Source organism: Phoca vitulina, unplaced genomic scaffold (genome assembly GCF_004348235.1).
Source record: "Phoca vitulina isolate PV1807 unplaced genomic scaffold, GSC_HSeal_1.0 scaffold31, whole genome shotgun sequence".
In the NCBI taxonomy this organism is placed as follows: Eukaryota; Metazoa; Chordata; class Mammalia; order Carnivora; family Phocidae; genus Phoca; species Phoca vitulina.
In genome coordinates, this window is record NW_022589734.1 from 424554 (window position 1) to 451037 (window position 26484).

The 26484-nt window shown below is 46.5% G+C and overlaps 2 protein-coding genes across 3 annotated transcripts; one reads left to right on the forward strand and one right to left on the reverse strand.

The window, feature by feature from the left end:
* Nucleotides 1–417: 417 nt before the first annotated feature.
* Nucleotides 418–9109, reverse strand: MRPS18B (mitochondrial ribosomal protein S18B). Its single transcript, XM_032424795.1, has 7 exons — nt 6816–9109; nt 5570–5678; nt 5366–5463; nt 5169–5237; nt 3352–3418; nt 1792–1851; nt 418–1009 (listed from the first exon to the last, which is right to left on the reverse strand). The coding sequence occupies exons 1-7, from the start codon at nt 7128–7130 to the stop codon at nt 714–716; spliced, it is 1014 nt and encodes a 337-aa protein (XP_032280686.1). The 5' UTR covers nt 7131–9109; the 3' UTR covers nt 418–713.
* On the forward strand, nt 8194–24574 carry PPP1R10 (protein phosphatase 1 regulatory subunit 10). 2 transcript variants are annotated; one of them, XM_032424794.1, is made up of 19 exons: nt 8194–8281; nt 14439–14556; nt 15233–15319; nt 15458–15593; nt 16132–16183; nt 18368–18445; nt 18585–18758; nt 18972–19077; nt 19177–19289; nt 19867–19967; nt 20225–20372; nt 20450–20608; nt 20705–20951; nt 21138–21201; nt 21333–21527; nt 21676–21751; nt 21986–22099; nt 22250–23050; nt 23323–24574. In XM_032424794.1, the coding sequence occupies exons 2-19, from the start codon at nt 14450–14452 to the stop codon at nt 23430–23432; spliced, it is 2868 nt and encodes a 955-aa protein (XP_032280685.1). In that variant the 5' UTR covers nt 8194–8281; nt 14439–14449; the 3' UTR covers nt 23433–24574. The 2 variants fall into 2 exon arrangements, with proteins under 2 accessions (XP_032280685.1, XP_032280684.1); XM_032424793.1 differs by lacking the exon at nt 8194–8281 and adding an exon at nt 10133–10408.
* Nucleotides 24575–26484: the final 1910 nt, after the last annotated feature.

Here is a 26484-nt window from a genome sequence, read left to right on the forward strand (position 1 = left end):
GCCCCACCCTCCTGCCCATCCCCCCTCATCGCCCCCACCCCTCCTCCTCCCCTAACTCCCGCCAGGCCAGTCCCTTAACGCCACTCCCCCGCCCCCGCCCCCCACCCCGCGGGTGCCATAGCAACGCATTTTTCCTAGCCTAGTGTCCCATTCTCCAACCCTTTCAACTGCCCCTCCCCACACCCCCGCCCCAATCAGGAAACTGCTAGGTATGGTGGGGACACTGCCACTGCGTTGGGCACAGGAGGCCAGAAAGGTGATCCTGACATAATGGCCCAACTGCTCATATCTGGTGGCTTCTGGTCCCAAGAATCACTGGCCAGTCTGGCTCAAGCATGACCACTCCTCTCCCCACAGCCCCACCCATTCCCCAATTCCCCCATCCCCGACACAAACGGCATTAATCTTGAAACTCAGTCCAGAAACAGGAGATACAGCTTTATTGTGGAAAAGCCAAGTTAGCAGAAATCTGAAGCAAGTACAGAATGTTTAGCCTATCTACTATTTACAATATATAGGGTTTGGGGTTTCCCATACACATCTGTCCTGCCCTCCCCTAAGCCTCAGAAGCATTTATTCCCTTCAACAGCCATCATTACTTCTCTCTGGCCCTAGGCCTGCCATTAGCCACATACAGACACAACTCTTCAGAGTGAAATCCCATCATGTAATTCCTAGGCACTATCTCTTAATTCCTTCCCAGTCTACAGCTCCTACAGAGCACTCTGGGGCTTCTCCTGCTCAGTGGAAGAGGCTTCAGCTGGGGTTGTGAGCAGCACCTCAGGCATTGACTCAGGTGGGGGACCACTCTCTTCTCGGAGATGTCCCTGATAGAGCCGTCGAAGGCGGGACAGCTCTCTCTCTGGTGGCTGTTTCCAGCCATACCATGGATACCAGGGGTCACCTGAAACCAGGGTGGGGGCTGGTGGAGTAGCACTCACAGCTCCATGAGAGGTACTGAAGTCAAGGTCCCGAGGTTCAACCTGAGGAATGTGGTAACTGAGGAGACCTAGGGAATTAAAAAAAGAGAAAGTGAGGGAGGGAAGCAAGGAAGGGTAGTTTGGGTTAAGACAATATGTAAAATGACATATAAAGGGAGGGAGGAACCAGTCAGAACCACTGAATATATTTATCCATGTTCTACACTGCACAAAGGCAACTGGCCAAGGGGGCAATGTGGACTGACATACTTACTGCTGGGACTCTAGTCTGCCAAGCTGTGCAGCCCTGCCCTAGGGCTATAAAGCTGCATCTGCCCTAGCAGAAACATACTTTTTTTTTTTTTTTTTTTTTTTAAGATTTTATTTATTTATTTGACAGAGAGAGACAGCGAGAGGGAACACAAGCAGGGGGAGTGGGAAAGAGAGAAGCAGGCTTCGCGCCGAGCAGGGAGCCCGATGCGGAGCTCAATCCCAGAACCCTGGGACCATGACCTGAGCTGAAGGCAGTCGCTTAACCAACTGAGCCACCTAGGCGCCCCGAAGCATACCTTTAATTTCTGCAAAGGTGTCATGGAGCCCAGGGCCAGAAATTTATACAAAGATCTCCCATGATCTATCCCTGGCATTGGGACTGATAGATATAAAAGGGAAGAAAAAGGACAGAGGATTAAGGCAACAGGGCAATGACAAGATAAGAGACTCAGGAGAGAGAAAAAGGGACAGTGGAGTACTGAAAGGAGATGTGGGTGCCACCTCCTCAGACACGAAGGAATATTTATATCCACCCTCCAGTCCTAAATCACCTTCTTTATGGCTAAGAAAAATGCACCGGGCCCCTTCTCATGCTCACCATGATCTCTGGCTTTCTGGATGGCCTGGGTCAACTTCTTATGTTGCTTCATACAGACCCCTGTAGGGAGAAAAAGAAAACTCAGTGCTCATTCTAGAAAGCACAGTAAATAGAGTATACAACTGCTTCTATATGGTTATAAAGAGCTGAGTTTGGAAAACTTGCTCTACCTAATAACCCTAGTTCTCTTGACCCTTCGATTGGCCTCAGTTTCCCCATCTACCCAACGGGAAGAATCCCCCCCCTGAGAGCTGAGATTAAGACTTTAGGAGGGTCTAGGGGCACCTGGGTGGCTCAGTTGTTAAGCGTCTGCCTTCAGCTCGGGTCATGATCTCGAGGTCCTGGGATCGAGCCCCACATCGGGCTCCCTGCTCCCTGGGGAGCCTGCTTCTCCCTCTCCTGCTCCCCTTGATTGTGATCCCCCTCTCGCTGTGTCTGTCAAATAAATAAAATCTTAAAAAAAAAAAAAGACTTTAGGAGGGTCTAGTCACTACAGAAAAGCAGAAAACATGGTAAAACCATGAAATCATGGTAAAACCTCCAAGACAGAAAGCAGAAAACAATTCATAGGGCAAGTGTGGTTAATTAAAGGTTTGGGTCGAACAATCCATTGAGAAAGATTCAGTAAAGGAAGAAAGGGCTCCCGATCTGGAGAACGTGATCTGAGAGAGTAGCAAAATAGTTCCTTTAGCTTTTTATAGCTTTACTATAAAGCATTTTTTTTTAAAAGATTTTATTTGTCAGAAAGAGAGAGCGCACAAGCAGGGGAGCTGCAGAGAGAGAGGGAGAGCAGGCTCCCCACTGAGCAAGGAGCCTGACATGGGGCTCAATCCCAGGACCCTGGGATCATGATCTGAGCCAAAGGCAGACACTTAACCACCTGAGCCACCCAGGCATCCCGGCTATAAAGCTCTTCTTTAAAACTCCCTGACAAACCAAACTCCACTGATCATGCTGCCATCCCCAAAATGGTGGATTCAGATTATTCTTTGCAAATTTATCTTGCTTTAGAGCAGGAATTGGCAAAATTTTTCTGTGCAGGGCCACATAAATTTTAGGATCTGCAAGTCCTACAGTCTCTGTCTCAGCTACTCAACTCTGCCATTGTAGCCTGGAAGCAGTTACACACAATATGAAAATAAGTGGACATGGCGGTGTGCCAGATTTGTCCTGTGGCCTTCATTAAGGAATAGATGTAATCTTGAATTGTTAGGATTATAACTCCAAATCTGGAAGATCTAATTGGATTGTCGATGGCAAAAAGAACTTACAGGACAGTCAATTTGCTAGAAAGCCTTTTGCAAAAGCAGAGACCCTACAGAAAGGAAATAATTACCACCACTTCTAACAGCTACATTTAGATAACTTACTTACATTGCTACTTGCTTGTACCTTTTGTCCACATGTGAATATATCCATTAAGGCAAGATTTCCAAAAAAAGTTCATTCACACTTTTTATGCCTTACGGAATAGCCACCAGATAACTGTTGTATCACTGAATAAATGAGGAGTGCTCCAAGGAAAGGCTATTCTGGTGGTGACAAGGACGATAGACTAACCTGTATATGGAGCATGGAAGATGACACCTGTGTGGGCGCAGACAAACTGTTCCAAGAGCTTCACGTTCTGTGGAGGAAAGTGGTGGGGAAATATAAGAGAGGGCAGGGAGAGCAGCAAGACCTTGAGAACCTAGAAGTGCACAATCCCTTCACGTGCGCATGGACACCCTTTACTCCTCTGTGTTTCTCCAGGTGCTACCCTCCTTCATGTCCTAGTTTTAGCTCCATCAATTTGCTGAATACATTCTTGAAAACTCCAGCAAACATTTCCCCTTTCTTGGCCTTGCAACCATTTCACATGCACACCCTACATTCTGTCACTGAGACTCACATAGAACCCTCTTCTACAGGGATTAGGTTCTAAAATCAGCCCTTCGTGCAAAAAATTGGGAACAGTCAGTTGGCAATCCCTGAAATCACCTAAAAAATATAGTACGTGTTTATAATGTGCACGTATAAATATGAACGTACATGATAGCATGCTTTGTGTAACATATATATTACTAACATCAATTTTAGAGGTCTAATTATGTAGAATGACTATCAGCCAGCAGGTTAATCACAGGAGATAACATCCATGGAAAAAAGTAGATGCGCTTGTGGAGTGAAAGAGCAAGCAGAATCATCTGCACTATTCAATTTATAATCTTTCTTCCTTGGTCATGTGATTGATTCTAAACTGTATACAACTGGTTACATTCTATTTTTTTTCTTAAAGATTTATTTATTTGAGAGAGAATATGTGTATGTGTGAGTAGGGGGGAGGGGCAGAGGGAGAAGGAGAGAATCTCAGGCAGACTCCCCACTGAGCATGGAGCCTGATGAGGGGCTCACTCTCACAACCCTGAGATCATGACCTAAGACGAAATCAAGGGTCGGACATTCAACGGACTGAGCCACCCAGGTGCTCCTGTTCTATTTTTATAACCAATCATACACAGTTGAAATGGAGAAGTTATCTATCTATGGGACCCTTGTACAGTGGTGTCAGAAGGGACCTGAGAGCAGTCAGACACCCCAATCTGCTGACTGATATACGAATTCCTTCCAACTCCCCTGATTCAGCTTCTGCTCCAATACCTTTACTGCAAGCTCAGAAGAGCATTTTTCCCATTATTATTTTTACATGCTTTTTGAACTCTTCAAGGAGCAAGTCCTGTCCGTCCTTGCAATAAACGCTTTTTGAAAAATAAACTCTGTATGTGGCTTCATGTATCTGCCCTCCAGCCTTAAATCTTGGCATGCTACCAAACATCAACATGACAAAAATTTAAAAACAACAATGACAACAACAAAACCTTAGGGGTGCCTGGTGGCTCAATCTGTTAGCGTCTGCCTCCGGTTCGGGTCATGATTCTGGGGTCCTGGGATCAAGCCCCACATTGGGCTCCCTGCTTGTCGGGGAGTCTGCTTCTCCCTCTCCCTCTGCTCCTCTCCCGCTCATGCTCTCTCTCCCTCACTCTCTCTCAAAAAAAAAAAAAAACCTCAGAAAAAAACTAACCCAATCTACTTGCCAATAATTGCAAATGGATATAAATGAACCTTTGGATATTGCTCTCCCATTAGAAATAGACATTTTTCTGGCCTCGCAATTTAGACTGTAAACTTCATAGGTAAGAAATGAAGATTTAGTATGAGCCACAGTAGAGGACAAAAGGCTGCAAAGAGGAATGTTTTTATACTACTAGAAAGTCAATGCAAATTAGACTGTAGGGGTGCTAAACTAATTTATGAAGAAGAGTGGGGCACCCATGGTAATCTCTTTAGCACTACAAAGACGCTCCAAATCCTTACCCTGGAAAAAAGACTGTCCTTACCCTAAAGTCAACATGCAGCTTGTGATCCCGGCAGATGGGGCAGGGATTCCCAGCAACTTTATCTCTACGCTGTGGAGAGAAAAAACTAGTAGGTGAAGAATGTTCAAAGTCCTGTGAGAAAAAGTGCTACCGCCACTGTCACTACGGTGTCCACCCCCACTCCACATTCCAGCCATGTACCACCTTCAGAAACTCACGATACATGTCTTTCGAGTCCGCTGTGGGGGTATTCCACCTTTGTGGTTTCTACGGTAGTCAGCCCAGACGGGGCGAGAGCCATAACGGTTCTGGTATTCTGAAATGAAAGACCACACAAGTTATTCCTGGTGGGGATGGTAGAAGTGTCTCTGTCCATTTATTTCAGACTCCACATGATCCTCCCCTTTCCCATTCAGAGGTACCTTCTGAGTCCAGATATTTCCAGGGTTCATTCTTATAAGGGGTTATGGGAACTGGGGACAAAGAATCTTCCTCAGGGGGGCCTTTGGTGCAAAGAGTCTGGAGGGGAACCTATAAAGGCAAAAAATGAGAAAAGGAGTTGAAGGAAAGGACCTGATAGTTTCACTGCCCACATGTTAAAGACAAGAACCTGCCCATTGTATTAATGGAATATAGCAGGAATATATATAGAAAGTAGCATTTTTCTTAGGGTAAAACTTAGATCAACAACCACTCTTCCTGTCTCTGAGTGGATCCTGAAGGAGAAGCTAATGTGAGAGGGTAACTAGGATAAGTGACTGGGGAGCAGTCTTATTTGAGAAGACACACATGATGTGTTCGTGCTTTTGAAGATGTACTAAGAAAAGGGAGAAGAAAGGAAAAGGGAGGGTGTCTAGCTTCTTGGAAGGAAGATGTCTGGTGGGGAGAGGATGCATGACAGGTGAGTCTCCAACCCAATCCAACCCTGAATCATTGAATTGCCCAGCCTTACAAAAGTTGAAGGTCAACATTCCACAGGTCAGAACAAACTTGAGTCCTAACGCTAGCTTTAAAGCTACCAGGGCTGTTATTAACTCTGTAGTGACCCCTGTCACCACTGTTAGGGAGTGGCAGCTGTGAAAGCTTTCCTATCTCACCGTGCCCCCCCAAGAACCTACCCTGCCCTACCAAGAACCTCCAGTGTGGTGAGTACATGAGGCTGGAGGGAAACCTCAGTCTAAAGGACTAAGTTAAGGTCTCTTGTATGCTCTGATTAAAAAAACAAAACTAATTTAGTGAGAAAAAGAGAGCTAAGAAACTGGTCCCCAGGTCGTGAGAACATATCCTGGCTTTACCGGGAGATAGCTCAGCAGGTAGAAGTTAGTGTCCCTCAACTCAAGGACACTCCAGGGCATCACACATTTAGACATTATATGCATACTTAAGAGCTGGTTGTGTACGACCAAGAGGCCCAATCCTTCCCCTAATTTTTTAGCCGAGTTGGTAGCTTGGAAAAGGATATCTAACTCTTTTCCCTTGGCCGGGGATTAAAAATCCGCTAAGTATTGAGGAGGTCAAGGGGAAGGGAAAGGGTGGTAGAAGCAGTGTTGCCTAGACAGCCAAGGCACTTGGGAAAGTCTCCGCTCCTGGATTCCCAGCAATGGAGCGATGACCTAGAGAAAGTATAACTAAGTGGCGGTTGTACAAAAATGTGCTCCAAGGAGTTACCTGAACTCCGTAGGCACCTCTGAAGGGCGAAAAGCTAGGAAGGCGCCTCAGCAATGAACGCAATACGGAGGCCGCCATCTTGACGTACGCCCAAGGCAGGAAAGGCCGGAAAGGCAATTGCGCATGCTCCAAGAAACTGGCTAGGGTAGGGACAAGGGCGAGCCCGCAGTGCGGGAGGCGGCCGCGCACTTGCGTCAGTACGGAAGCGTAAAGGCGGGGGCTGTGGGGAGAGGCCAATTTCAACTGCGTCACAATCGAATTCGGCCTCAAAATTGCGTTTTTCTCGAACCAGTCACTACGACTTCTAGATCTCATACTTAGAGCTTGCGTTTTAAGCAATTTTGAAGGAGATTTCTACCGACATCTTCTCAATGCGCATGCGCCGGCCCGGTTCTACCAACCAGGGTGAGAAGTGTTCTCGAGGACGGAAGTGGTGGAAGCAGAGGAAAGGGAGGTGCTGGGCTCTTCGGTCACGCGCTTGTGGGGGAGGCCAGGAAGGAGGCGGAAGAAGGTCCTGGGGGGAAGGGGCTGAGCGAAGGTGAAGGAAGGATAGCCAATCAGCTAGCGAGTTGTCTTTCGGGTTGGCCAATGAATTCACGCCTCGCGCACAATGTCTCGCGACAAGGGCGTTTCACTAGCATGTTTGGGCGCGTTGGGCGGCGTCTGGGTATAAAAGACTCCGCCCGAGCAGGCAGCCGCCATTCTGGGGTTCGTTTAGAGGTAAGTTTGGGTGTTTTGTCGGTTGGAGGGTAAAGTTTTGTTAAGATCGTTGGACTGGGGCAGGGGTTAGGCATGAGTTCTGTTAAGGACCATGGTTTATAGAAGGCGGCTGTGTACGGGATGGGACATGGAGGTGTTCGGAGACAACAAATATGGTACTTAGGGTGTTTAAAGCAACCCGTATTGATTACATCTTTCTCCCTTGTGTTCCTTTTATCCCAGGTTTGAATTTTCTCGGAGAAAGACAGGCCGGCCACGAGGAAAAAAAAGAAACAAGCCGCAGCACCATCTAAGCCCTTGAAAGGATCCTGAGGGGGGAAAGGGAAAACAGCAGCCACCAGCCCAACCACTTGTGTCTTCTGCCCCTTCCCACCTATCTTGCCCACCCCACCAGCCCACGCTGCATGGGACTTGAAATCTGTGGCCGAAGGACCGTCACCACATAACTTCAAAAATAATCAACCACCCACCCATCCCAAACCCACCCAAATTCACTCATCCAGCGTTTACTTTTTTGAATCCACTCAGAACTTTTTTTCTACGACCCCCCCTCCCTAAATGGAGTTGGGTGGGGGGAAAATGAATGCTGAGTTGGCCTTCATTTTTTTAAGAGACTTTTTGATCCAATGAGGCCCCCCAAATAATTGAGTTTTGGGTCCTGGTTGGTTGTTTTATTTTTTTTCTCCAAAATTTTAACCCCCTCCCCCCCTGAGCCCGAGGTGCTGACGTCGCAAAAAAATTGGATAGTAAGTGTCGAATTTTCCAAAACCAGCCTTGCAACAAGAAATCAACGTTTCCCGTTGTGAAACCAAAAATAATGAGAGGAAGAAATGAGCCAATAGAACAAAATAGAGAACTGGAGAAGGACCAAGCCGGTCACTTAATCTCCATTAAAAAAGGGCCTTTGGTCTTAAACAGTCTTGTTCTCTCTCCCCTACCACCTACCTTCCTGCCCTGCTGCAGGAAAGGAAAGGGTGGAGGGAGGGCCAGCAAGTGAGGATTTTGATGGTTAACCCTTCGTAATCCAGCCAATTTCCAGACTGCCAAAGCCATAAGTGTTTGCTTTTTATAAGGAGGAATGGTTAACTTCCTCTTGTTAGCAGTCTTCAAAAGGGTTAATGAGCTCACATACAAAAGATGGTGGATCTTGTGGCCCAGAAGTCCCACTTCTTTGTGTGTGAGACAAGCAGGGTGCCTTTCAATTTGCCAGATTAATAAGCAATCTGTACATAAAGATTGCAGGGTAAGGAGATGGGCAGAGAAATAATAGCTGGCTATGACTTTTTAAATGATTGTTAAATCCTCTCAATTTTAATGTAATTTGCTTGGGGTATATGTGTGTGGTTAAAATAGGTGGCAATCTAGGAATAAAGATTGCAAGACACTTAATTCAGTACAAAATATAATCTTAGTGCCAGTACATACAAGATAATGGGGAGGTAATGTTTTGTAATTGTTGCAGGTTGCATAGGTTATTTAAGAGCAAAAGTGATTAACATTTTAACTTGATACGTTTTGGTGGGTGGTAATACAGTCTAATAGGGGGTGGAGAGGTTGGGAAATGTGGAATTCAGGAGTAATTTTAAAAGCCATTTAGTGCAATTGAATGCTAGCTTTCTAAAAGATTTGTGTCGTTAAAAGGAATTTTTTTCTTCCCTGCTTCAATATGGCGACTTTTCCTTGTCCTTTTGTCTTCCAAGCGGCGTTGCAGGTTGTGTCTTGGCCCATTTTTCTCCTGTCCTCCCACCTCAACCCTATTTGTTGAGAGGGGTCCAAATCCTCCCCCCTTTCCCTTTATAGGGAGGATGGGGGTGGTCGATGGTAGCAGGTTGAACCTCAATTGCAAATTCAATTCTTCCCCGCAGAAAGTTGTTCTTTTAAATATTTTAATTGGTTTTATTTTCACAACTCTCTTACTCAAATTAGGTCAAAGACCATTCAGGATGGGTGCTGGTTTGGGGTATTTTACTGAAAAGGGGTGTTTTTGGATGTAACTAGCTGCCGGCAGTGCCGGGATAGCTTTTATAAGTTTTCCTCTTCTCCATTACAAAATGGCGTCGTCCCTGCTTCTTTGTTGTTTTTTTCTCCCTCTTTTGCCATCCCGAGCTTAGGGCCGCCCTAGAAACTTGGTCAAGGGGGAGGAGCAGCATGGAAAGGTGATGTAATCAGCTTTCTTCCTCTCCACCCTCTTGAAACTCCACCCCTGAGCAGATGCTTTCTGGACTCCTGTGCACGCTGCTGCTAGACAGGAAAAGACCTTTTCTTTAGAATATCTTTTATAATCTTAAAAGGAAAAAGCTTATAGGAATTAGGTCTTGAAGTTGTCCATCTCCTGGGCAGCTCTAGTTTTTATATTTAACAATCAGAGCCTGTTGCTTTTATTTTCACCTTCCTTCACTCATCACAACTGCTTGGAAATTTTCCCCGCTTCAGTTGCCAGGGGTGGAAAACCAGTCAAACCAACTATACTTTAAGACTGGGAGCCTTCTGGTGGTGTGTGTGTGTGTGAGCTGTGTGTATGTAGATCTGTGTGGTGGGGGATAGTGGGGGAGGGAGGACTTGTGAAAGTGACTTGAATAGACAAATGGGGCCTAATGACACTGAACTGTGCCATTGCTGCTCAGGAACTAGTCCTTGGGCCTGCATTTGGTCGCTTTGTATAATGAGACTGGGGGAGGGTGGGTACTTCAGGACTTCCTTTTAAATCACCCTTATTCCCACCTCTGGGTTTGGGGATAAACTCTTTGTGTTCAGTGCTGTATCACGTTCTCCAGTTGCGTAGCTCCTCTACATTGGTACTAGGATGAGAAGTGAATAGGAAAGGAGGCGGCAGTTGTAAACTCAAGGCAGGGGGATGCGAGCTACGGTGTCTGGTAAGCAAAACCTTTCTGGTATTACATTTCACAACCTTCATTTCTTTTTTCCAAAGAGCCACCTTTTTTGAATTTCTTTTTCCTTCCCTTTAGAAAGAAATTCCTTAAAAACATTAATGGGAGAATAATGTCTTCTTCATTTTTTAACTCGTGCAGTGCTTTTGCAATGGGTGCATGTTCAAGCCATGCCCAATCTGAGGGTGGTATTGGGTGTCCTGTCCCTTCTCTATCTTCCTCCAACTTTTTCAAAGTCAAATCTTTGTCAGACTCTCCATATACTTTTCATTTTTTAAAGTCCTGATTTGAAGTGTGGAGGTTCTAGGCAGAATTGGAAAGCCATTTTGTACAGCTGTCCTTTGGTGACTTGGTGAGACTTCAGGGCTAATTTTCTGCTGGGTACGGATTCTCAAATTAGTACTTAAACTTCTGGATTGGGTGGGAGGGACTCTTCTACATGTCTATTGACCGCAAGTTTTTTATCTTTTAAGCAGTTTGCCCTGTGCCTCTGCAGCATACCTTCCTTGGGAGCTGAATATTCCACCCATTGGGGTTCCTGATCTCTAGTGAACAGGGGATTAATAAGATCTTCCTTAACATGGGAGATGGGGAAACAAGGTCTTCTAGGGAAACCACATCCATCCAGAGAACCTTGGAGAACCTGATCCTTGTAGTTTGTGGCCAGTTATATTCTGGGATCTTTCGCTGGGGCTGGGAGGGTGATTGTACATTCTCACTGAGAGTCAGATAAGGTTTTGGGGAGCTCACTGTACCAGGTTTTCAAAATGAGTTTGAGGGATAGGGGCTTACTCCTTAGGAGAGGTAAGACCTCGTGCATCACCTGAGAGACCTAATTCAGTCCACTGAGTCATATTAGGACATAACCTCAAACACCCAAGAAAAGGAAGGGGAATGTCAGGGGTCAGGTACAAAGCATTTTCATTTCCCGAAGTGCTAAGGCTTCTAAGTTAAGGTAAATTCAGACTCCTTCCTCCTTTGTTACAAGAGTGTTAATGATTGTTTTTAAAAGGGCTCCGATTTGCATAGGGATTTTGTCCTGAACCAATTAAGTTCTTTTTTCTTGGTGATGGGTATGGAGTAACTTTGACCAAGCTAGATATTTTTCACCGTTAATTTAATAACCCTCAAGTAAAACTCCTTTTGGAGGCAGGAGTTGGTGTCACTTAAGAACTTTGAAGTTTGTCTCTGGTGAGGAATGTAGAACATTCCCCAGTGCCTTGTGTGTCAGCAGTGCTCATCTCTACAAAATGCTCCATGAGAAGGAACGCACAGCATAGGACGAGGTGGAGATAAGGCTGGGGGGGTTCCCCTCCCCCCCCACCCCTTCTGTATGTTCTATCTTCAAGGAAATTAAAAGCAAACATACCATGCCCTAGATTATTTTTGCTTCCAGAAAGCTTCCTTAAGCGTTCGTTCCAGGCTCCAGATAGGACTAGGTAATGTTGACACTTGGTTACTGCCCCTCCTTCCCTGGTCAACTCTGCCTTTTCCACTGTAGGCCTGTGCCAGGAATTTAGGCTCTTCATTCCTTTCCACTTGAGTGCCTTGTAGCTTCTTTCAAAATGTACTGACTGCGAAGTAAGGAAATTTGGTTGTAAGACACTTGGAGTCCTTAATTTTAAATGAGTCAAATAATTTGCCTTTAGGAAAGCCATGAAAAAACCCATTTACATTTTGTCACGATTGGTACTTGTGAGACGAAACTTAGTTCTATTAACTGTATTTCCAAAATATAAATGATAGGAAAAATATTAGTGGGAAATGAATATTTAACATTTCTGCTTTGTCTTCTAGCTTCCCCTGACTATTCTTGCTTGTGAACGGGAATGAAAAAGTTGTCCCTGGGTCCCATTCCTAGCAGAGGGCACTGGACAGAATTTAGCTTTGTGCTCATTGGTCTCTTTCTGGGGATGGTTATTCTCTCTTCTTTCCCACCCTCTTATGTGAAGAGGAACATTTGAGCTCAGGTGACACTTCTTTTGAGTTTCTGAAGGAAGTAGGGGTAGCAGTCCTTTTGGCTCAGCTCGTACTTGGATATGCAAAAGGTAGTTCTCCAAGGTGATGTATATCTACTCTGGGTTTGAATCAGTCGGGTCAGCAGTATTTGGCCTGGTGGGGGCGGTGGTGCTGGTTTGAAGTGATGTTAATTTAATTGAAGTCTTTTTGTCACATTGTGTATATTGTGGTTGCTGATGATATGTATTACTTTGGACTCACTCACTGCTTTTCCAGTCTCCGATAGATGGGAAGTCTGTTTTATCCCTTTGTTGTATCTGTGTATGTATCTCTTGGTATAGTGTCTATATTATATCCCTTTATGGTGTCTTACTACATGGGAGGAATGCCTTTCTCTCCATGTCTGTCTCTGTTCTGTAAGAATCACCGCACTTCAGTGGATTTGGCCCATGGGCTTCTAATCTTATCCAGTATTCTACTTCAGTATTTCTCCTCTGACCGCAGGTTCTCCCCGTCCCTGTGGAGGTCCCACAGCAGGTGCAATAGCACACTTAACCCAGAGTTGCCCACCTCAGTGTTTTTTACCTCCTCTCCGTATTCAGCCCACAGAGCTCAAGCACCAGCCTCTTCCCTGCTTCTGCTGCTGCTTCCCTAGGTGCTTAGGGCCTATTTAGAAATTTATTGGCCTTTTTGTTGGGAGGACTAAAAGGTTGAGATTGTTATGCTTGTTTTTCTTTTTTGATTTGAGAACAAATAGAACAAATTTTTGTTGTTTTATAAGAAACTTGTTCTCTTTTCTGCGCAAAACACAGCTTGTAAAAACACTGATTTTTCCCACCCTTCTGCTGGGATCATGTCTGTTATCTGTACTATAAGCAGAAGGCAAGAAATTGTTTTCTTCTTGCCTCCTTTCTACCCAGCATTAACCTTACATTCCAAACGCAAATATTACTGAGGTAGCTTTCTTTTTCGGTTCTCAGAAGCCTGTGTTTAGAGGCATGAAAATCCCAGTCAGGGCCACATTGATTCTAAATTACCTTGGGTTTTGGCCTAGAAATTGCTTCACACTTTATCCTATAACAGCAGTTCAGCTTTTAATGAGCTCCTTTTCTAACCTGGTCTAAAGTAGCTACTTAAAATTTAATGGCATTTTTCCAGCTTCCAGTTTTATTCCATTCTTTTTGGCTCCGTGGTTTCTAATTTCAGGCCTTTCTTTTGGGGATCTTGGATGGTAGTGTGATTTTGGAGAGGAGTAGTAATCAAATGCGCATCTTTGCTTTTGAAATCACAAAGCAGTCTTAACTTTAAAACAATAAAAATTTGTGCAGCATTTGGTTAATGAGTGACAGTTCTTTTCACCGCTTAGGAGTACCTGCTTGATTTTCTTTATATCCATTTGTTTCCATTTCTGGGAGCTACCCACAACTCTCTTGAGGGAAAGATTATGTTTTCAAGTTTTTATCACTTACCACTTTAGCTGATTGTCTCCTGGTGCAAACAGAGCATATTCTGCTTGAGGTGACTGTGACTGTTAATAGACTAAGATAAAAAGTAACTGACTAATCTTAGAAGACATTTAGCCCAAGTGTCCAAGATTGTCCCGGTTCTTATCAAGCTATAGGCTTTTTTTTTTTCAAGCTTATTTATCAGCAGCTAAGAAGAAATAGGACCTAACAATAAGCAGAAATACCTTGGAATGTTGAGTGTTTTGTTAAGGGAACTCGACTCAGCCCTAATACAATTTAGTGAAGTTCAGCTATCTAGAAAGGATGTAACTGGGAGGGAGAGAGAGAGGTGTGCTGCCCAGTCCTCCAGTCTAATTGTCTTCCCATTGAGTCCTGTATTAACACCGTGCTTAACTTGCCAGGGCTTTTTTTCCTCTGTCATAGTGATGGTTGATTTTTTCTTACCTAGAAAATGGTGAGTGTAGTTGAATATAGATTGAATAATTAGTCACAAAATTTTGTCAGCTGTAGAAATGGAATTTATTAGAGGGTATAGTGGGACTGTCCTTGCCACCCATTTATTCTTTGGGTTTATTTTGTCCTTGTCTTAGAAACCTCGATCATGGGTTCGGGTCCCATAGATCCCAAAGAGCTTCTCAAGGGCCTGGATAGCTTCCTAAACCGAGATGGGGAAGTCAAGAGTGTGGATGGGATTTCCAAGATCTTCAGGTGAGTCTGCTTATCTTTGGATTCACTGTGAGCAGAGGATACTGTATGTTGTAATATCACTATAAGTAAGACTGACAAGAATGAGTGTTTTTGGAGGGGAAAGAGTCAGTGGAATAAGATTGGTATCCAATAATTTTAGATAGGAAAAGGTGATCCCTTGGTTCCTTGTGATAATGGAATCGGGGTTTGGATATCCACAGTCTCGAGGAAGTCACGCTTTGGAAGGAAGGGAGCGGGGGGAGCCAGGTGACAGAATTCTTGGTTCTGTTTTGGATCACATTCCATATACCCAAACTGCTGTCTTCCTTCAGGGATCCTCCAGTTTCCCAGGGGAAGGCAAAAGACTAAGCCAGTCCTGAACAGACTACAAATGGATGGCTGTTAGTGCTAGGATACTTCATTGGGAAGCAGAATCAAGTGTGGCCTGTGGGTTAGAGAAGCAGTGATGCTCACCTCCCCAGATCAGAGACTTCAGTGTCTCCTCAGTTGTCTTCCATCTTCTCATAGGATTCCATTTCACTCTGGATCCATCCCATCCCCCGAGAGGCTTGTGTGACCTTCCCACTCTGTGGCAAAGTCCCAAGTCATCAGGGATTTTTAGGCACTCCCACAGATGATGGTTCTGCTGAAAGAAGAGCCTCTTGCTCCATTTTTAACCTTAATTTCTCTCCTACAGCCTGATGAAGGAAGCACGAAAGATGGTGAGTCGATGCACTTACTTGAACATTCTCCTGCAGACCCAGTCACCAGAAATATTGGTCAAGTAAGTGGGGATCTGGGTGGCTGGGCTGGGAAGATGTACTTAGAAGGTGGGTGAGGGGAGGCATGGGGGACTAGGAGTATGGGACATGGCACTCCAAAACCCAGGAAAGGCATTACAGATTCTCCTACCTGTCTGCAGGTTTATTGATGTTGGTGGCTACAAGCTGCTTAACAGTTGGCTGACCTATTCAAAGACAACCAACAACATTCCCCTCTTGCAGCAAATTCTGCTGACCCTGCAGCACCTCCCGCTCACTGTGGACCATCTCAAGCAGGTACCTTAAGTCTCTACAACGCTAGTGCTTTCTTTTTGCTTTAGCCTAATAGATAAAATACACGGACTCTGATGTGGTTGCATTCTTGGGCCTGTGCAGGAGAGTGGTAGAAAAAAACAGGAATTTAGTATCAGAAGACTTGGTTTATGTACATTAATAGGTGTGTGGTTAGGGCAGTTCAGGTATTTGAGCCTCAGTTTTCTTGTCTATTGTTGGGAATGATTGTACCTATCTACATTGGTTGTTTTAAGGATTAAGATTGTGCCTACAAAGGTTTTGTAAATGGTAAAGTACTACAGTAGCGGTGGTCGCAGTTAGGGACTATTAAGAAGTTGTGGGCAGGGCACCCAGCTGGCTCAGTTGGTGGAGTGTGCGACTCTTGATCTTGGGATTGTGGGTTTGAGCCCCACGCTTGGGTGTAGAGACGACTTAAAAATAGTCTCACAAAAAAGAAATTGTGCATGAATTTGTGCAGTTCTTAGCTCCGAGAGGACTCATTTTCCTCCTTGTACTTAACCTTTCTCCCCATCTCTCATAGAACAACACAGCCAAACTGGTGAAGCAGCTGAGCAAGTCAAGTGAGGATGAAGGTAGGGGCCAGTCCTTCCTCATGACTGCCTCTTCGTTATTTTCATGTCTCACTCCCATCCTTGAACTGCCCTGTCACTCCTTCTTACCTCACTTTTACTTTCCTCTTTTAAAAATTGAGCCTCTCTAACCTATCACCCTTTCCTATTCTCAATTCCGAATGGGATTTGTCCATTTCTCTACTACTGAATGTAAGACAAGTTCCCATACTTTAACAAGAAGCTGATTCTTAATATCCCTTGGTGTAAAAGGTATACACTTAAAATTCTTTGGAGAAAATAGTGTCATCCAAGAGAGTGTCATCATCATTTCCTTTTGTTTTTCTAAATAAATATAGCATATTCTGGGACCCTCAGTGTGTGTTTTCCTAACAATAGACATATAGTTGTACCAATAAACACCTTCCTTTAGGACATGGGCAGAAAGAATCCTGACTGCTGGAGTAGATCATAGCTTTGGTAGCAACAGAGTCTTTCTTTTTCTTAAGACAAAGGGTATTGGAGCCCTTGGCAAGGGCCATACAGTTCTGGCTTAAAGACAGGGCCTGGCTCCAGAAAGTCCCAGCCTTTTCTTTAGTGAAGAGAAGGGTTTCTACCCAGGGCACAAACCACTAGTGAAGACCCTGGCGTGCCACAGGTGAGCAGTGTTCTAGCGGAGCTAATCCCCTGATCAGGATACAGGCTTACTCTTTTGTCTAAAGGGAATGGTGTGCTAGGTCCTTTTGGAAAGAGGCTTTGGCAGTTTGGTGTGGAAGGAGCATGTAGGCCTGGGTAAGCCTATCTGAAGTTCCTTTAGCTGTAGGAGAAAACACTGGGAATATTTACCAAGATAAAGGGTTTAATTCACAGTGTTTTAAGTGAAAAACATTCTCTAGCTTTCTGTTCTTTTAGTTGTATTCGTTCTCGGTTTTAGGTCCTTTTAGATACTGAGCAACTTCTGTATTTGTGACATTACAGAGTATCTTGAATAATAATTTGTAATGTAACACGTATTACAGAATTTCCTATTAAATCATTGCTCATCTCTTGTTTCTTTATTGTCGGGTATAGTGTTCCTTGTTTTCCAGTTAGCTCAATTGTGCTGCCACCGTTGCATATAGGTTTAATTGTTTTGTCCTTCTTTGAATACTGAAATTTGGACATTCCTTATAGACCTTAAAGTCTCAATAGACCATAGTATCAATTGGTCCAAAAAAGGTTTAGGATATCCCTGTATTGGGGATGCGCTGGAGTTTATGTTGCCTTAAGTATAGAAATTGGTAGTTGTGTATTTGAAAAGTTGTGGTTTAATGTTTTCAACAATCTCATTATTAAATGAGTCTATAAGTGGAAATGTTGGCAAGAGGATGGATGCCACAGATAAGAGAGGTTATTTGCCAAGTACAAAAGGCAAGAGCTGTAAAGGTTTTTGTTCTTTTCTATATATTTGGAAACACATTTTGTCCTTTATCTTTAAATTCTCTACCCATCTTTTTTCTCCAAATAAACAAAGCCTTCCCCATCCCTGAAGTGGTCTGCTTTAAGCTCTTCGCCTTTGCTACACTTAATTGTTGTTTTTTTTTTTAAGCCATTATCACTAGTAGCATTGTAGGAAGAAAGGTGGCTTAGGAAATCTTCTGTAAAATGGATCTAAAAAAAAAAAAAGATGGATCTAAATCTCCCTCCTTGAAACTTGGTTTGCCTTTAGGACAACATAGAGTGATACTGTTCTTAGCTTTTCAGGTACTTGAACCCTGCCTGCCTTTTTCCTGATTTTAGTTCGGCACTGGCTTCATTCTGCAGCTTCCTAGCTTTCTGACTCTGATCTTTATGCTGCTGTCTGTCTGTGAAGGAGGAATAAGAATCTTCAAGTTATAACAGCCACATGAGATATATGTAAAAAACTGATGTCGGTTTCTTTTAATTGATTAACACTGATGTGGTTTTTATAATGTACAATGTATGTAATTAATGTCGTTCCCCCCCGCCCTGCCCCCTGGTTGGATTGGAATGGAAGACTGCTGTGTGATTCATTGTTCCATTTTGAAGAGTTTGGTTTGTGAGCCTATGTCATGTTCTTAAAACTCTTGGTTACATTTTCTGTTACGTAGATTTTCACAGTATATCTTTAAACATCTCTATTTTCTGTTATTGGAAGAATAGTGTTTTTAGCTACTTAGGCATTTCCCCTTATATTCTCACCTGCAGAGCTCCGGAAATTGGCTTCAGTCCTTGTCAGTGACTGGATGGCTGTCATCCGCTCCCAGAGCAGTACCCAGCCTGCTGGTAAGCTCCTTAGTCTTTTATCCCTCGTATTTATTTCTTTCCCACTGGGACATGGCCTTCAAGTGTCTTTAGCCTGCTTCACCTCTGACAATCTTTCTCTTTAAGTAAAATCCTTTTCTACTTTGTTTTTTCATAACAGAGAAAGATAAGAAAAAACGTAAAGAAGAGGGGAAGAGTCGAACCACCCCTCCTGAGCGACCCTTGACTGAGGTGAAGGTTGAGACCCGGGCTGAGGAGGCCCCAGAGAAGAAGAAAGAGAAGCCGAAGTCTCTCCGAACGACGGCACCCAGTCACGCCAAATTCCGTTCCACTGGTAGGGCTGTTGGCTGGTCTTGGGAGGGTCTGTGGGCAGATGTACACCTAGGACCTTGTAGTAGAATAGCTGATTTATGATAGGGCACACACATGGAAGAGGGAAGATTGGTGGGTGAAACTTGGGCTAGATGAAGATTTAGGGTTGGACCAGGGAGGAAGAGTTAAGAGAGTGGGAGTGAGTTCAACCCCAACAGCATGTTTCTTCCCACAGGGCTAGAGCTGGAGACCCCGTCTTTGGTGCCTGTGAAGAAGAATGCCAGTGCCGTGGTAGTTTCTGACAAGTACAATCTTAAACCCATCCCCCTCAAGCGTCAGAGGTATGGACCACCTCCTGGGTTTCTGCATGGGTTAGGTCTGTGGACATGAGGGGGAAAGAAGGGGTGAGTCAGAGATGTTGACAGTTCTTCTTCTGACAGCACTACAGTTGCTCCAGGAGATGCTGCACCTCCTGCAGAGAAGAAATACAAGCCACTGAACACCACACCGAATGCCACCAAAGAGATAAAAGTGAAGATCATCCCACCACAGCGTGAGTCTAAAGTGGAGGAATGCACTTTGGGAGCAAACTCTTCATGGGAATGAATGTTGGGGCGTGGTAGGGGATGGATTTCTTGGTGTCTTAATTAACTTTTGCACCTCTGGAGCTCCCCTTTCGTAGGATTACTTAAAAGTAACTATAGAGATGAGGTATGGAGGTGTGCTATTCAGTGACTAATTTAGGGGTACTCCCAGCTTTGGGATATTCTGTCCTGTCCACGGGGGCTGGCTTCTTCAGTTACCTGAGCTCTAATTCATACTCAGAGCCTCGAGTTGCCTGCCTTTAAAAGAAAGGGCACCTGGCTGGCTCAGTTGGAGGAGCATGCAACTCTTTTTATCCAGGTCGGGAGTTCAAGACCCACACTGGTTGTAGAGATTACTTAAAAACAAAAGAATAACAAGAATTCCTTGTGTGAATCCAGCATACGCTTCCTGGTCACCTTGAACTTAACTGTGTCCTCAGTTGGGGCAGGGTCTCCATTGGCCCACTTCCTGCCCGGACTTTGTCTATAGGAATAGGATTGTGAAAGAGGTCTGATGATTCCCTTTTATGCTTTTTCCTTTTGTAGCAATGGAGGGCCTGGGCTTTCTGGATGCGCTCAATTCAGCCCCTGTTCCAGGCATCAAAATTAAGAAGAAGAAGAAGGTGCTGTCACCTACAGCTGCCAAGGTTTGAGCCCTGGGCTGTAGGTGTCACTTGACAGGGTGTCAAAAGTAAAGTAGAAGGAAGGGCTCAGCAGCTAGGAGTGGTTGGGGAGGACAACAAGATGTGGACTGGGATGGGGTGGGGGTGGGTCGGCAGTATGAGAGACAGAGTCTTCCTTTATAGGAACTCATGGGGGATCCTGTCTAGGACCCTGGACTAATTGCCTTACCTTAACCTTGGCTTTCATGTCCACTCATTAACTTCTTTTTCTTTCACAATAGCCAAGCCCATTTGAAGGGAAAACGAGCACAGAACCAAGCACAGCCAAACCTTCTTCCCCAGAACCAGCACCTCTTTGTGAGGCTATGGACACAGACCGCCCAGGCACCCCAGTTCCCCCTGTTGAAGTCCCAGAGCTCATGGATACAGGTAAGTCTAGAAATTGGTTCAGGTTTGGGGGTTTTCTAAAAGGAAGGACCTGGGTTTGAAACCTCTCCTGCTTACAGCCTCTTTGGAGCCAGGAGCACTGGATGCAAAGCCAGTAGAGAGTCCTGGAGATCCTAGCCAGCTGACCCGGAAAGGCAGGAAGAGGAAGACTGTGACGTGGCCTGAGGAGGGCAAACTGAGAGAATATTTCTATTTTGAACTGGATGAAACTGAACGAGGTTAGCGGTCAAGATTCTTGTGTAGAAAGTGGGTATAGAGAGTTTAAAAAGGACTGGGTTGTGTTTAGTTTTTGTCTTTTTTCTCCTTGCCAATAGTAAATGTGAATAAGATCAAGGACTTTGGCGAGGCAGCTAAGCGAGAGATACTGTCAGACCGACATGCATTTGAGACGGCCCGGCGTCTGAGCCATGACAACATGGAGGAGAAGGTGCCCTGGGTATGCCCGCGGCCCCTGGTTCTGCCCTCACCCCTTGTCACCCCTGGAAGCAACAGCCAGGAGCGATACATCCAGGCTGAGCGGGAGAAAGGAATCCTTCAGGAGCTCTTCCTGAACAAGGAAAGGTGAGCAAAACACGGTTTCCACCCTGGGCGGCATGAACCATGTTCATCTTAAGTGCTTGGACCCCTGAGGGGAACATGCTCTGGGTAATTCAGACGCAGGTGGAGGCTAGGAGGGAATGTGAGGGCTTGAATAAATAATTTGACTGTCATTCTTTTTTTTCCCATCACCTGTGGCATTCCTAATAGTCCTCATGAACCTGATCCTGAGCCCTATGAACCTGTCCCCCCGAAGCTCATCCCCCTAGATGAGGTGAGCACACGCTATGTGGTGATGGAGATTGTGACCGATTTTAATGTGTCTTTCAACATTTCATTTCCATTTCAAATGGAATGTCTCTTCATTCTTTCAAGTTAGTCCTGATTGTTCTCCTGTTCTTGCAGGAGTGTTCCATGGATGAGACCCCGTATATTGAGACCCTGGAGCCTGGAGGAGCTGGTGGCTCACCTGATGGGGCAGGCGGCTCCAAGTTGCCTCCTGTCCTGGCCAATCTCATGGGAAGCATGGGTGCTGGGAAGAGCCCCCAGGGTCCTGGAGGAGGAGGCATCAATGTCCAAGAGATCCTCACCTCCATCATGGTATGAGCCCGCCTTCCTCTTTCCCACTGTCTCTGGAATCTGCCTCTCTTTTTACCCCAGTACTCGTCTTCTCACTTCCCTCCTCATCTGGCTCTTTTCTCTGCCTTGCATTTTATTGACCTTGCTCTTTAATCATCTTGCCTCACAGGGTAGCCCAAATAGTCATCCCTCAGAGGAACTGCTCAAGCAACCAGACTATTCAGACAAGATCAAGCAGATGCTCGGTAATCACCAGGGCCAGCCCTGGGGCCTGGGGGAGGAAGCCTACTGTGGAGTTGGGGGTGAGTGGGAAGCCGGGGGTATTGCCGCTGGGTGGGAGGGCAAGACTGGACAGAGCATTGCTCTGCCAAGTTGGTCTGAGAGGGCCAGAGAGGCACACCTAAGTAGGAAGTCATGCCTCTTCTAGAATCCTCTTGCTCTACTTTTTTTTTTTTTTTTTTTTTTTCTTTTTTAAATAGTGCCACATGGACTCTTAGGCCCTGGTCCAATAGCCAATGGTTTCCCACCAGGAGGCCCTGGGGGCCCCAAGGCCATGCAACACTTCCCCCCTGGGCCTGGGGGACCTATGCCAGGTAGGTGGTGAGAGGTTGGAATGGGTTTACCTGCTTAATTTTGGCCTGGTAATCGTGTAGGATTGACCCAAAGGTGGGAGGTGGTTTAGGCTGGGAGGGGCCGTCCCTGAGTGTAACAGGTAGCTGATAATGTCTCTTTTTCCCTCACAGGTCCTCATGGAGGCCCTGGTGGGCCAGTGGGTCCACGTCTCTTGGGTCCCCCACCCCCTCCACGAGGGGGTGATCCCTTCTGGGATGGCCCAGGTGACCCCATGCGGGGTGGCCCAATGCGGGGGGGTCCAGGACCAGGTCCTGGACCATACCATAGAGGCCGTGGTGGCCGAGGAGGAAATGAACCGCCTCCTCCTCCTCCCTTCCGGGGGGCCAGAGGAGGTCGCTCTGGAGGAGGACCCCCAAATGGACGAGGGGGCCCTGGTGGGGGCATGGTTGGAGGTGGTGGGCATCGTCCCCATGAAGGCCCTGGTGGGGGCATGAGCAGCAGCAGTGGACACCGCCCCCACGAAGGCCCTGGCAGTGGCATGGGTGGTGGGCACCGCCCCCACGAAGGCCCAGGCGGTAGCATGGGTGGAGGTGGGGGACATCGTCCCCATGAAGGCCCTGGTGGTGGCATGGGCAGTGGCAGTGGCCATCGCCCCCATGAAGGCCCTGGCAGTGGCATGGGTGGAGGCAGTGGACATCGCCCCCATGAAGGTCCTGGTGGAGGAATGGGTGCTGGAGGTGGACATCGCCCCCATGAAGGCCCTGGTGGGAGCATGGGTGGAAGTGGTGGACATCGCCCCCATGAAGGTCCTGGACATGGGGGGCCCCATGGCCACCGGCCTCATGATGTCCCTGGTCACCGAGGCCATGACCATCGAGGGCCACCACCTCATGAGCACCGTGGCCATGATGGCCCTGGCCATGGAGGAGGGGGCCACCGAGGGCACGATGGAGGCCACAGCCATGGAGGAGGTGAGAATGGTTCCTGCTCGGTACTACATGGCTTTTGGTGTCCCCTGAAAGTTTTGGGGGAGCATCACTACCCTGGGTGTGCTAGGCCAGACATGAAATCACCCTGTTTTCAGTATGCGTGGCAGTTGCTACCCTTGGCCCTTTCCTCAAATCCGTAGGATTTCATGTCTCCCTGAAAGTTTTTAGGATGCTATGGACGGGGTGGGGATGGCGTGCGAGGGTGGCATCGACCTCTTGGCCGTGTTCTAATGACTCCACCATCATTCCCACAGACATGTCAAACCGCCCTGTTTGCCGACATTTCATGATGAAGGGCAACTGCCGCTACGAGAACAACTGTGCCTTCTACCACCCGGGGGTCAATGGGCCCCCCCTGCCCTAGGGACCGCCTCCTCTGCCCCACCCACACACACCCCTGTGGACTGCAGCCTCGCTCCTTCCGCCCTGTTATGGCTTCTGTGAGGCCCACGTTCCCCTGTCCCCAGCTGAGGAGGAGCCGGCCCCCTCAGTTCCCACCTGCTTGGGTTGCTGGGGGTTTTCTGATCACTGGTGCGCATTGATGTACATACTTTCCTCCAGTCTGAGGAGGAGAGAGACTGGATACATTCTGTACCCTGGACTGCTGAAGAGAAGACCCAGTTGGCTTCATTTTTTTGAGGAGATTTGCCCTATAACCCCAAGCCCCTTTCCAGTATTACCCTTTATGCCTGAGAACCTAAAGCTGGTTATCCTGGAGAACACCTCTACTCTCCTGTTGTGGGTCCTCCACATGCACACAGAACTGACACGGGATCAGCTGCACTTATGAAATCATCCCAGCCAAGTTCATTCTTCTCATGGGGTGGGGAGATGGTAAAAGGGGTATTAGATATCCCACTGCACTGAGAGGGCTCAATCAGGCTGGATTTGAGTTCTGGAATACATCATCCCCACTTCTGCCCTGGCACAGGCTTTCCATTGAGTCCCTTCTCAAGTACGACTTCGCAACCTTCTGTGAACACCCAGGTCTGCATCATGGGTCTGCTAGGTTCAGTGATGGTCAATTCACGTCCGCATCCAGTGGAAGTTGTAGCTGGCACGGGTGAGGCTAGTGGTGGTGGCCCGCCCTTGCCTGCAGCTCATTCTGGAAACTTTGTAAAACACTTCAGTGAGACCAGCTTTCCATCAACTTGCCTGCGTTCTGGGCCTGACAGTCACACTACACGCACTGCCTTCAGGAGTTGGCGCGCTCTGCCCCACCTGGAACCTCGGTGCGAGGCCTCCAGCTCCCTTGCCCCGTCAGCCACCTCCGGGTCCCACCAGGTGCCTTCCTGGGTGGGTGCCGCAAGCTGACGTGCCCTTCCCCAGCCCTCTCCTTCCCAGGTCTCGGCATCAGTTTGTTTTCTATGAAAACAGTGGATTGGTTGGCTTTTGTGCAGGGTCTTGGGTTAGAGCCACGATGGATTTGAGGGATGAGTATTTTTTTTCTTTTGGTTTTGTATATTTTGTACATTAATAATAAACAGTGGAAAGAGAAGCAGCTTATTTAACCCCTAGTGTGTTTGGGCTCTTTGTTTAAAAAAACAAAAACTAAAACCCAGCCATTGTCTGCTGCCTTAAGTACATTAGTACAACCCTCTGTGGAATCCGTTATTCAGTCCCTTTGAGGAGCTAACATTTGTTCTGCTGTGAGGTCAGTGTGGGTATTAAGTGAAATACTGGTGAAGGAATACTTTGAACATAAAAGACCACAGGTACAGAGTAAATCCCATGGGTCAACATTCTTTGAGCAAGCCTTGGGACCTAGGGAAACAGCTTTTCACAGATCGCTGGAGCTGCCAATGGTGTGGGTGGACATTCGTTCCACCTCCAGTTGAACCTACCATCCCTGTGGAGTTGCCTAGGAAAGGAATTTAAGTGAGGGTGGGTGGAAGGAGCACGGAGAGTGGAAGGAGGAAAACTCCCCAGAGCAGTTTCTGGGGGAAGAAAAAACTGGTGGCTCCTTTTAAGAGCAGTTTCAGTGGACAAAGAGAACAGAACAGCATAGGCTGCTCTTGCCCCAGAAAGTGGCTCTGCGGAGGAGACCTCACTAGGCCTACTGCCTGATGGCGTTGGGTTCGTAAGGACAGGTGTTAGTCGTGTTGATGGAGTAAGGTCTCAGACAGGTTTTGGAGATCAGAACATGGACAGGATTAACTTCAAATAGGAATTTCTGCTATTCTTGAAACTAGAAATTAGGATAGTACATTTTGGGGAGGAAGGTGGGAGGCTATGGGGACATGGGTTAAGAAGAGTGGTCTTTTTTTTTTTTTAAAGATTTTATTTATTTATTTGAGACAGAGAGAATGAGAGAGAGAGAGCACATGAGGGGGGGAGGGTCAGAGGGAGAAGCAGGCTCCCTGCCGAGCAGGGAGCCCGATGCGGGACTCGATCCAGGGACTCCAGGATCATGACCTGAGCCGAAGGCAGTCGCTTAACCAACTGAGCCACCCAGGCGCCCAAGAAGAGTGGTCTTCAGGGGCGTCTGGCTGGCCCAGTCAGTAAAGCATGTGACTCGATCTCTAGGTCAGAGTTTTGAGCCCCACGTTGGGTATAGAGATTAAAAAAACAAAACACTACAAACAGCTCATTTTGGGGCACTTGGCAGGCCCAGTAGTGTATGTGAGACTCTGGATCCTGGGGTCACGAGTTGGAGCCCCATGTTCGGCATGGAGATTACTTAAAATAGAACAAGTTCCTCGGCTGCTGTTTCCAGGATTGGCCACAGGAGGGCAATAACCAAAATTTCACAGGCCTCCTTTACATTCAGCAAGGCCAATGGAGCTATCTTTATCTCCCCTTTGCCCGGCCCGCCCAGACTATGCTCAGTCCTATAGCAGCTCTGTGCACTCAGGACCTGAGCAGAGCACCTAACGTAAGGGCCAAACTAAGAGGTAAAATATGAAGCAGTGCTGCCTGGCTGGCTTTGTCAGGGGAAGGTGCGACTCTGGAGCTTGGGGTTGTGAGCGGGAGCCCCATGATGGGGGTAGAGATTACTGAAAGTTTAAGAAAAGTTCTTTTTTTAAAAATAGGCAGTACCCATCTCAAGTGGAAAAAGTGAACAAACATGTCACGACCTAGTGGGTCATTCTCTGACTTGTGTTTCTATCTCCGGCATCAGGCCACAAGAACCTTTAAAGAGAACTCAGTGTTTTCTATTTTAATTTAAAAATGAGTTCAGCCATTTTTCTTTCAAATTCTCCATGAAAATCCAAAGTAACCTGTTAAAAGAGTTTTTTTTTTGTTTTTGGACAAGGCTGATCATCTACATTTCAGCCACTGACCCATTTCCACACCTTCAACAAGTCCCCACAGGCACTTCTCTCCGTTGCAGCTGGTCTGTTCTTTCTGCTCCCATCGCGCCCCGTCCACCCCCCGCCCCCCAAATACCCTTCCCGCTGTAAACATTCTGTCAA